Below are 12,448 nucleotides of genomic sequence, written 5' to 3'. Positions count from 1 at the left end.
AAACAGAGAAACTTACCAACGTCAATAAATGTTAAAACCTGGCGTACCTTCATGTTTCTTGAACTAAATCCAAATTATTTTCAAACTTTTTACTTTTTTCTATTTATACAGCTACAAGTTTTTCGTTTCAAAGGTTTTAGAAGCATGTGAAAGGTACACGATGAAACCATTCAGTACTTTGTATGTTCGTTTAAAAGAATAAACTGATAACATTGTGCAGGGTTTTCCTCCTCATTTGTCTGAGATTTAAGAGGTTTTCATTTATTATGAAAGGCTTCTTTTTTCAATTAAAAAACGAAAAAGAAACTCTACGAGCAGAATAAATAATGTTTCAAAAGTTCCTACTTCAGACTTCAACTATTTTATTTCTGAAATTTGGATTTGTATTGTAAAAGTAAAACTTCACCTTTCCTTTATTTTTGAAATTCAGGTCTAATTAAATTTACTCAAACTAACTAAATTTTTCCAACCCAATCTGAAACAATGCCGTATTTTTATAAAAAAAAAAATATTATTTTCACAAACACTTAATTTCCCATTAAAGTACTTATCTATTCTTCCAACTTCATTTACATACATCGAATTCTATAAATAAATCTCACACGCACAAACCACTATTATACTGTCAGTTGTCAGAGAGTTAAATTTCAAAAACCAATATAAATTATCTAAGGAAATAGGTTTTCTTTGTCATTCATCTAACATCTTTTCAAAGCATTTGCAATAAGGTGTAGCTGACGGCTGAAAAAAACCCATTAAGTTTCAAAGATCCTCCTCAATTCAAGAGCCTTCTCGCTCTTCTTCTTCTTCTTCATATAATAAAACTTGAACTATTTCAACCTTAACGCAGACACGTCCTTCATATAGAGTAACAAGCAAATATTTGTTTCTGCACTTATGTGTGGATAAATGTCAAATGTCAACCACTGAATAGTAGAGGCATATCCTAGTATACAAGATGGCGGGCGATATATAGTAGTATTAATTTGCCGCCCGCCATGTGTAATTAAGAGAATAATAGGCCAAAAGTAGAAGACAAAAAGCTTCTATTAAAAAAAAATATATATTATGCATTAACATAATCCAAATAAAACGGTTTCTATATAATACACATCAGTTCATTCAAAAATGAATGAAGCAAGGAAGAAAGAAAAATGTAGGGCAAATGACGACGACGATGACGAGGGAGAGGGTAATAATACTTTATTAGGATTTGTCTTCCCTTTTTTATGGATTCGTCACATCAATATAATAATTTCATTGAATATAGCGCGCGTAGAAATGGTTGATTTTATGGCTTGAAAGTGACGCCATGTAAACAGAGTACGCACAGTGTATATTTTCAGGATACGGATACCAGATACTCTATTTACGTATTGACGCTATAAAAGGAAATAATAAAAGCAAGGCGGAAGTATTTTATTCTCGATGTAGAAACTCTGTAACTGCAAAACAACTGAAATAAAACTGAAAATTATGATATAATATTGATTACTGATGCTTTGTCTTTCTTAAAGGGGGGAATGGAATTGCAATTGTCTGGGGAATTTTTCTTTTACGAGATCTAATAGAAGAGCTATCCATAAAAAATGACAAACATAAATTTGAAGATCTAAGAATATTCTTTAATAAAAAAATTTGAGAAAAAAATTTCCCATTGGTTGTTATATGTATTAACACAAAAATTGATATTATTGTGAATTGTTAATTTAACAATTATTGTGAATTTTGAATAAATTGCAGAGATTGGACACAGTAAAATAACAATGTAAAATCAACAAAAATAAATATAACTCAACATTTATTAGTTTTCGAACCGATTCGAATTGATTCAACATGTTTTCGTATTGAAAGCACATTTTATAATGTTAAATAAAATGAAAATTAGATTGAATAAAAGTTAAAATATCGATTTAGAATGAAAAAATGATGAATTAACATTTAAAGTAAAATAACAGAATATAATCGTAAATCAACATTTTTCATGTTAATTTAACATTAACAGGGGGGTCATTCCGTAATTTTGAAAATGATAATCGAATTGACGATAATCGTTTTACAGTTTAAGAATCTTTAAGGCTATTTTAAGTCATTTCTGATTCAATATTTCCAAAACAGTTTATATTTCCTTTAAAGTCGTATTAGTCTAGGGAGCTAGTAGTCGCTTCTTAATCGAGTGGCCGAGGTTCGCCTCCCGTAAATTAAATTTGTTTTTTTTTTTGTTTTTTTTTTTCTGTGAGTCAATAATCGTCAATAAATAAACGATAGCTAAAATTACGGAATGACCCTCCAGAAAAAAACATTCTGTTTGTGTGGGTTCAACTTATATCAAATCGAGAAGTAACTGTGTATTTCGGCAAGCAGTTATAAGAACACTCAACAGAAAAAAATGTTCCATATTAAAAGGACTTTCAATTTGAATATACTTTTCAGATTACAGAACTTTGACTGTATTTTGTTTGTTTAATTATTATATTTCATTAAAGCTTTTTAATACAAATATTTTCATCACTTGTTTGAGGGTTTTTAACATATACAGTCACCTTTCTGAAATTGGATTTCATTCATCAATCAAGTCTTTATGTTACAAGAGTGTAGCTAGCTATTGAGAAGAGTTATAACCTCCCTGTGCACAATTGACATATAATTAAAATGGAACACATGTCCAAAATTGATATCTGTCATTTACAAATCGTTCTAGTGTATTCTGGAGAGAGAAAGAGTGTTATATTGTTGTTATATTTATATACTCGATTAAGGTAGATGACATTTGTAGGTGGATGATAGAACAATATGTAAGCCATTGACATTGTGTTGATCCTTGTGCGAAGTAACTTTTCCATTTGATTTTATTCTGATTCTGATGATGATTATGATGATGACATAAAAAGAAATCTGTTCTTTATATATATTTTGATATGTTTATTTCTAAAATATGACATGGAATTGTGTATATAAATAATTCAACTCACTCACTTACAGAAGAGAGCACTTTTCAGATTGTAAATGGCTTAGGTTTTGTTATAATTTATGATATTGTGTATATTGTTTGAAATTTGATAAGTTCGTAGAACTTAAGGAGCTACAGAAAGACACAACAAGTCAAAAACAGAGTTTTCGTATGAAAATCAATTCATTTTGTAACATATTTTCGTTGAGGTTATCCGTGATTACTAAATAACATACAAATTTCAGAAACAGACTATACCAATCATTGGTCTTGTATGACTGACCAGAAATTTAATTATTATTTCGTAATACTATTTAATATGTTATGAATAGTCATTAATTTGAAACAAATTTGGCTTATATATACACAACAAATAGTTAATTTAAAGACAATATAATATTATTCTCCTATTCGATTTAAATCAAGATAACATCAATTTTTGAATAATTGAGGAAAAGGCATCTACGAAATTTTAGAGTATTTTGTTTATGTATGTTGAATAAAATTAAAAATGAAAAAAGCTTAACGCTGTTGGTGGAGTTTGCCAAAAATCACTAAAACTAAAATTTAAATCAAAATCAAAAAGAAAAGACACTACAAACAAATGTAGCACTTTTTCGAAAGACCGATAAAATGTGAATCGAGCTTCATATAAATTTTTTTTTTAAATCCTACCACAGGTAAGATTATTTTTTAAAAAATAGTCCTGCCAAAAAATAAAATAATATCAACGCTGCATTAAAACCGTGGAACAAGTAGGTACATCTTCTATATCTGACTCGTCAAGAGTTTTTTTTTATATGAATGTTGTCCGAGTTACCGTAACAACTCTCGTTATTCATATCTTTATTCAATGATTTACACAAACGCCTGCCATTTTAAATTAAAATTAAGTATATGCATGAAAACTCGTTTATTTCCGTTATTGATAAATAAGAAAAAATCGAATATCTTTAACTGCCAATCTAAATATTAGAGACATTTACAAGGCATATTTCGGACTTTACGAGTAGCCCAGTGAAAATCAAAGAATATTTTTTTATGTATGAAATTAATTTTATATGTCATCGTAATAAATGTATTAATGTGTAACGTATTTCTGTTTAAATTGTTATGTTAATGGAATTATTGTTTTTTTATTTTTAACTATCCTACTTTTTTAGTATGTAGTTGTTACTATCTGTGTGTTTCCACTAATTGAATTGCATTAAATAACAATTAATCCTTTTGATTTTTTGCCCTCCTTTGAATTTGTTCTTTCGAAATCATTTGCATAGCAGTATATATTGCAGACCCGGATCTAATATTATCGCGAGGAGAAATAGAATTCACCACTCTCGATGGACACTGCAAGTAAAAAAGAAAACAAAAAATACTTAACACAAAATGCAGCTTCTCTCTGTTAACACATACTTCGATAGTATTAGACTGCGTGTTTGGTTCTTAAGGAATAGAAAAAAATATAGATTTTAAGAGAAGAACTTCGAATGTATTTACCAGGTGCATATTGTGCTTTTTGTTATTAAATATCAATATGACGTATACTTTAGCAATACTTAAATAAAAAAAAAAAAAAAAAAAACATGAAAAGTCCAAAAATATTTTCATTTTTATTTTTATTTTTTTTTTTAATTTTAGACTAACAATGAATTTATATATAAAAGTGTAAAATATTTTTAAATAAATAAAATTACAAAAATAAACGTATTTATAATAAATTAAAACAAAAAAAATAAAATAAATCTATAGACTTTTAGCACATTATTAAGTTATAAATAAATCTGTATAAAGTATTAGGTTAAATTAAATTTTAAGAACTGTTGAAAGTAGTATTTTGAAATAAATCAAAACAAAAAGAAAAAAAAAAAACAATTAATCGATAAAAGATACAAAAAAAAAATAAATAAATAAATACAAAAAACAATAATTATAAAATTAACTGAATATTACGATTTTTTAATAAAAGTTCAAATTGTGTTTTAAAGTAATGTTATGATGTAATTATTATTATTAAAACAAATGAAAATATTGAGTGTTAAGCATAAAGACTAATTAAATTGTAAATCAAATAAAGTACATTTTAAAAACAAGAACCATTTTATGTTGTTTATCTTTATTGAATTCACACAGAATGAGGTTGCTGTTATCATTTATGATGAGTTAACGTGTAATGTGATATGTTTTTTTTTTTTTCAGTTAAGGAGTATCTCACAGTGATGTGTGAGTAGATAGATATATATGAAATAGCAGATAGAAAATTCTTCCCTTTTATACAATAATAATTTCATGGGATGAAATCCAATGTGTTGGATGGTTGTTGAAACAAATTATTCCACAACTAAGTGAATAATATATGAAACGTGATATTCTGTTTCGAAAACATGCTGTAGGTATAGTATATTTTTCTATATCCATGTGGCCTTTGAAATGTGTTGCAAGTACGTATCAAGATCTTTGTGAGAGCTACGATGTTTAATTCTCAGAAGAAATCAGTTGTGGGTGAGACCAGCTGACTCTTAATTAAATAAATATAACCTTTTACTGAAAAAAAAAAAAAAAAGGAAACAAAAGATTGAAAATGATTTCACTGAAAAAATGTCAGTAATTTAAATTGTTAAACTTATTTCCTTGTTTAAACATCAAGAAAAAAAATAAATAGTAAAACGTTTTTCTGGTTAAGTTGTTCTCTAAACTTGATTACAACAAAGCCTTTTTTGAATATGGAAGAATTGATCTGTTAAATTACTCTAGGTATAGTATTTCTTTTTGCCTGCACTAGTCAGATCCATCTCTTTTACTATAATTTTTAGAAAATTTGTCCAAGAAAGGTTGCCTGTTCTAAAAAAACTTTTTTTTGCAAGAATCAACTGGACACAAAAATCCGAACATATTCAGATTATGTTGGTTCAACGCTGATTATTATCAGATGTAATAAGGCGTTATCTCTTTCCTTCCTATATACTTGGTTCATGTGCGATTTCGGTCGACATAGCCCGAGGATACTTCGGCCGAAAACAGATTAGGTTTATGCGAGCTGGAGGTCTTTGACTTCAAATGGAAAATGCATTCATAATATGAACTTCACACGATAATATCTCCAAAACCACAATTACGATTTTCAGAAATCTTCATAATTTAAATGCAGTAGCCTTCAGATTTGATTTAACACCAGTCTCACTGCAAGGATAATACCAGTGTGTAAGGTAAGACAGTGTTCCGGGGCTCCTAATGGTTCCCAAGACCCCACAAGGAATCATGAAGTGAAGAATCCTGTTAATATAGTACATAAAATATAAATCAGCAACCAGAACTCCAAGAAACTCTTGGGTTTAATTTAAATAAAGCTTATCTTTTTTTTGGCAATTGATACCCCTTTAATTTTAACGAAAAACTGGCAAATTTTTTTTATTTTTTTTTACCTAAATGCATACGCCTTTTCACTGTGAACTCATATCTGTAAAACAAATTTTTTTTCAAGATTTTGGCTTCAAATTATCGGTTTACGAATGTGAAATAATTCATCAACCAAACTTCCGAGAATCTTTTTTTTTTCACTTACATATGAATAGAGCTCAAAAATACCAGTTTTTAAATGTGTCATTTAATGCCTCTGCTCAGGGCTGTTTACCTTTGACTTAGGTCTCATTTATAATGTGGAAAAAATTTCCAATCTTTGGAGTGATGTATTTCAAGAAATTTTGAACCTAAAGAGCTATGGTTACACTTAATACTATAGCAAATCTTTCTTGTGATTTTTTCCATAAAGTCTTAAAATTTAACGGTTTTTCACGTTTGAAAGAGAAACAGTTACCGACGGTTTTCGAAGTTAAAATTCTATATTTCTGTTGTGTCCTAAAACTATATGAGTTTTATACTTTTTTTTTACAATTTTTTTATCTCCTGGCTGTCTTCTTAGGTTATAGAAAAAAATTGTAATTTTTTTATAAAAACTTTGAGAACGAAAATTATTTTTTTTTGTTAAACAATTCATATATCAGGAAAATGTCTTTCAATGCACTTAAATAGATCTTTATACCACAGAATGGCATGAACCCATTGATGCAATGACTTGAAAAGTGGACAAGAACCAAAACTTCCTAATTAAAAACCCAAGAAATCACTACATAATATAAAATATTTAGAATATGGTTAACAAAAATAAAAAAAAAAATAAATATTCCACATACGCCACAGTGACCGGTGATTATATTGACTTTAACATTTGATAAGAACTCTACTGCATATTTGTTCCGTAGTAGGCTATTTGGATACATTTTAAAGATAAAACATTTTTAAACAATTTGTTTATAAAATTAAAATAAATTATTTCTTACATCAAAAAGTTAAATTGCAAATACTACATAATTACTTTTTTTTTTTTTGATTATTTTTTGTTTCCTTGCATAAAAACTCAAGATTTTATGTATGTCCTCTCTAAACCCTCATTACCACCACTTATAGGGTCATCAAAGTCAACAGTGTATTAGCTATAAAATATGTTTATATTTCTATAGCAATAAAAACATTATTTATTTTACAAGAAAGTCAAAGATAAATAGTTTTGATAAATGATAAGTACATTTAACAACTTTTAATATAAAAATTGCAATAAAATGATAGTAAAAAAAATTATTTAATAATGATTTTTTTTTTCGTTTCTATTCTTGACCCAATCTTTGCACACATATTTCCATTGAATATGAATCATCTTGTATCTACGTCAAAAGCTTATACTCCACTCTCTTAACCAGATAGTTATAAATGCTGGCGAATTTGGTACCACAGAGGTACTCAACGATTTCTAAAAGAATATATTTTGCAGGGTCCTAATATAATAAGTCTAAAATTTAAGCTTTAAAATTTATAAAAAAAAAAAGAAAAACAATCCAAACAATCTCTCAAATTGGTACAACAGAGGCAACAGATTTGATCGAATTTATAAACAAACATTTTTAATCGTTACCTAACATAAATTATATATGTATGTGATGTTTGGAGACAATTTGTATTCCGCATTATGTTAGTACATGACTACAAACACTTTTTTTTACATAATGATAATTGAACTTAAAGGCTTGAAACTCAATTTCAAAATTGGATTCCACTTAAGGATACACAAACAAAAGTTTCTGCAATATACCTTCTGAATATTCCCCACGCAGTCACTGTGGTTTTTGCAATCAAAATAAACATGTGGAAGTGGATATATTATGTTGAAGTAGGTACATAAATTCTATATGTATGTAGCGTTTATATTAAATCCAACAACACTTGAGTTCTTTCATTCAAATAAATCCAAACATAACGTCTTATTAAGCAAACTTCTAGCTTTTATAGGCATTTTGATACCATCTTTAAGGGACAAACATTGGTCTCTTTCTTTGAAAGTTTCCTGTTTGTATTTCTCAGGGTTAATATTGTCTGTTACATTAAAGTTCCATTCAAAGAATATCCAACTAAAACATGCGACCCATGGCAGTACTTAATTTTATACCATCAAACATATCAGAAAAGTAAGGGATCGATAAGGAAATCTAAGGGCCTAATCTCCTGGAACTGCTTGGTGAATGTTGTCATCAAAAGTCTTCAACATAATTATCGTTACCATAGTATTCGAGTATTTTTATTTATATTGGAATCAATACATCTTGTGAGCATTCCCTCTTGGCTTTCCCAAGGAAGAGGAGACACGAAGGGAGTTTTATATAGTTTTATATTTTGTCATTTTGCTGACAGACCATCCCATTTATTTCCAGTGACATCCATTTATTAACCTAAAGCAGAACGCAGAGTAGACTCACAGTCAGAGTAATTGGGAATTCGGGTTTCAGAAAGAAGATATCTTTAATCTTTATTTGTCCCATCACTGCTATTCTCCAAGAGTGTGGTATAGAATCCAGGAGCAGGAGCAGGAGCATTTTATATCCTTATTTCCCTCCCATCATTATGAAATCTGATTAATGTGAATGTACTGTCGAGTATCTCTGCAGATATACCACTGCACACGTCATGTTTTGTTGGAAATTAAAACTCAACTCATACATTTCTATTTTAAGGATATTCATCTACATTTGTCACATTATTCCTACTTATTGTGTTGAGCAACATCATCTCTGTACTCCGTATTATAAAAAAAATGTATGAAACTCTTGTACTCTCAACCAGCAACATTAAATAAAAGGAGAAGAACAAAACGCAAAGTATAAGTGGGATTGTTGATGTCTAGACTTCCAGGAGAATGTGATTTCTTATTTTTTTTATGACGATGACGACGGCGAAATCAGCTTAACACCATACTTGAAAAATGAAAACGATTATCTTTCGAGCTTCTTGAGAGGATGAGCGATGAGATAGACTAAAAAAAAAATATGACAAAAATAAGAGCACATTTTGCTTGTATTTGTGAAGTAAGTAGTCATTATAATATTTACAAGTGGCTCTCATTGAGGACAATAGAACTTCAAATAAGCTGTAATATTTTTCACTTTCTTTCAAAGGTTAGGTTTGGGTAGAATGGTATATTTGTAACAACTTAATCTAATACCTTATTGACTTGAAAGACCTTTAGTGAAAAATATCACTTGGTTTCGGAATACCAAAGTCATAGCTCTTCTGAGAAATTGAAATCTGCTGAAACATTAGAGTTATATTAGAGCCCTTCTAGAACAGTCAACGATACCTCATTTCTCGACCTAGGATAAATAGTTTCGAAGTTATGATGGAAAAGATGAACAAAAAACATTCATATTACGTACCGGTTAAACAACGTTCTTTTGACTTTGTTGCCAAATAAAAAATAAATCTACCAAATATTACGAAAATTATGTAGTTAATGTTCTTATTTTAATAATTTTAAAAATTTTATCTTTCGAGATTTGTGCCGCCGCCGCCGCACAGTGGTGCATTTGGTGCTTTCTGGCATCAATATTTATTTGCATGGCCATTCCTTGACGAAATGTCATGAAATTTGGTACACTGAAGGATATTTGTATGGAGAATACGAAAAAGCTGCCAACTTTTTATATTCAAAATGGCGGTCACAATAAGTCTTTAAATATAATTTTCTTTTCAAAATAGAATAGCTAGAAATTTGACTTCTTCTTCTTCCTTTTTCTCGGCGCTGTTATGATCTCGATGTCGAGGGGATCATAACCTTCCCACGTTACTGCTTCACACTAGTGATCCGCCTGTGGGGTTCACCGGGTTGACCTCAGAAATCGGCGGCAAGCCTCCCGGTTTTGTATTGTTCCGTTTCTGAGGCCAACTGAATGCTGGTGTTTTTGCATTTGCTTGTACCAGGAGTTTTTAGGCCTACCTTTCTTTTTATTTCGTGTTGGTGTTGGAACGTTATATGATATTGCTTTTTTGACGGGGTTCTCAGGATCTCTCCTTTGAACATGGCAATACCAACTGAGTCGGTCGTGTTCAATTTTTTGGGAGATGGTATTTTTAACATGAAGGCTTCCTCGGATCTTTGTACTTCTAATTCTATCAAGCTTTGTTACTCCCGCTGTCATGCGAAGCATCTTCATCTCAGCTGCCGATAACTTACTCTCATACTTTTTGTACATTGTCCAACATTGTGAACCGTATGTGAGTGCTGGACGCACAACTGCGGTGTAGAGTCTTCCTTTCAGCTTAGGGGCATTTTTCGATCACAGAAGATGGCAGAATTTTCCCGCCACTTCATCCACCCTACGCTTACGCGATGATTGATATCGTCATCACAAGTACCTTCGTTATTTATCATAGACCCCAGATATTTAAACTTTTCACACTTGGGAAGCACTACACCATTCAAATAAATGTCAGGAATAGGCCTGTGTGGATCAGAAAATGGGCAGCATAGGTATTCTGTCTTTTTCGCGCTTATGCGGTACCCACTACCTTCTAGAACATCCACCCATACATCAAGTGCTCGTTGCAGGGATATCGGGTCTTCACTTATGATGGCTCCATCGTCAGCAAAGAATAACTGATGCACTTTTGGGTCCGTCACTTTGCCTTCGAGCAGGTAATCAAGAACGGTAATAAAGAGCAGAGGACTCAAGACGCTTCCCTGGTGTACACCTACTGTGATTTCGAATTCTTCGGTGACTCCAGCTGCAAATCTTACTTTAGTAACTGCTCCATCATACATGTCCATAATTATCCGCACATAGGTTTCCGGAACTCCTCGTTGTCTGAGGGCCACCCATATCAGATCTCGTGGTTGTCGATCGAATGCTTTTTCAAAATCAACCAATACCACATGCAAATCCTCCAAGGAATCTCGATGTTTTTCCATAATGATTCTGATACTCTGGATTGCATCTGTGGTTGATTTACCCGCAACAAACCCGCACTGGTCATCAGATAGCCTTATTATTTTTCGCAGTCGGCTACCCAAGACTCGCTCAACGATCTTCATGGTGTGTGACATCAGCTTAATCGAACGGTAATTATCACAGCTTCGAGTATCACCCTTCCCTTTGTATATTGGAAGTAGATAACTTTCCCTCCATTGATTAGGCATTCGATCACCTCGTATAAGCTTGGAAACAAGAACCATGAGCCATCTAGACCCGATGTCTCCCATCTTTTTCCAAAACTATGAGGGTATTTCGTCTGGCCCAACAGCTTTTCCCTTTTTGGAGTATTTTACAGCCTCACTAACTTCTTCGACTGTGACATCGGATACTTCGCTTAAGTTAGGTGAAGCTATTGGAAAGTGTAGCCTTGGAAATTGTTCATTTAGAAGTTCGTCCCAATACTGTCACCACCTGTGGAGGATTTCTTCGTTTTCCACAAGTAGTTGGCCTTGAGCATTGTTAATAAACTTTGGCGAACAGATCTCCTGAGCATTTCTTCTTCTTTGAGCGGCTATTTTGAAGATGGTTGCGCCCTTATTCACGTTTTGTCGTAGCTCTTGAATAGCACCAGCAGTCGGGGAAGAAATTTCATCTAGCTCCCGATACAGGTCTTCCGTATTCTTGGCTTGAATTTGGGCACATATCTTCTTCGCTTCTTTCTTGCAGTTTCTGTATTTCACTTCGAGGCGTGACTTTTGCTCTGTATTATTAGAGGGGCACTTCGACCAAGCTTTGAAAGCCATTTTCTTTTTACTTACAACTGCTTTAGCTTCATCATTCCACCACCATGTTTCTTTGCCTTGTTGGTTATGTCCTTTTGAAACCCCTAACAGTGTTTTGGCTTTTTCTATGCAAGTTCGCTGTAGGAGGTCCCACATACTTTGTGCTGTACTCTCTTCATTTCGAAATATATTGGTGTTGTTATACAGATAGTTTTGCATATTCGAAATAAAAGCTTCGCCTTTTTCCTTATCCAGCTGGAAATTTGACTTCATTCAGGTCAAAAAGATTTTAGATCTTAAATTTAGAATTCATAGATTCATATTGCATAAAAACGAACTAAAATTTTTTAAATAAAGTCCAAAAATTGCAAAATTAGTAAAACACACTTTTAGACCTCTTATTACGCTATTTCATGGATACTTTT

The 12,448-nt window shown here is 31.3% G+C and overlaps 1 protein-coding gene across 6 annotated transcripts in view; it reads left to right on the top strand.

Moving 5' to 3' along the window:
• LOC129917120 (hemicentin-1) overlaps positions 1 to 4,527 on the top strand; it is a 128,675-nt gene extending 124,148 nt beyond the window's left edge. For 2 of the 6 annotated variants that reach the window (XM_055997470.1, XM_055997472.1), the window contains exon 18: positions 4,231 to 4,527. Coding sequence is in view for 3 of the 6 variants with exons in the window: in XM_055997473.1 (XP_055853448.1) it covers positions 4,228 to 4,307 (80 nt within the window). In the remaining 3 variants the exon portion in view is untranslated. Of the gene's footprint in view, positions 1 to 4,227 lie in introns of all 6 variants that reach the window. The other 4 variants (XM_055997474.1, XM_055997473.1, XM_055997471.1 and 1 more) reach the window with 4 other exon arrangements.
• The last annotated feature ends 7,921 nt before the right edge of the window (positions 4,528 to 12,448 follow it).

This window comes from Episyrphus balteatus, chromosome 3 (genome assembly GCF_945859705.1).
Source record: "Episyrphus balteatus chromosome 3, idEpiBalt1.1, whole genome shotgun sequence".
Taxonomy (NCBI): Eukaryota; Metazoa; Arthropoda; class Insecta; order Diptera; family Syrphidae; genus Episyrphus; species Episyrphus balteatus.
This window is presented reverse-complemented; position numbering and strand designations above follow the sequence as displayed.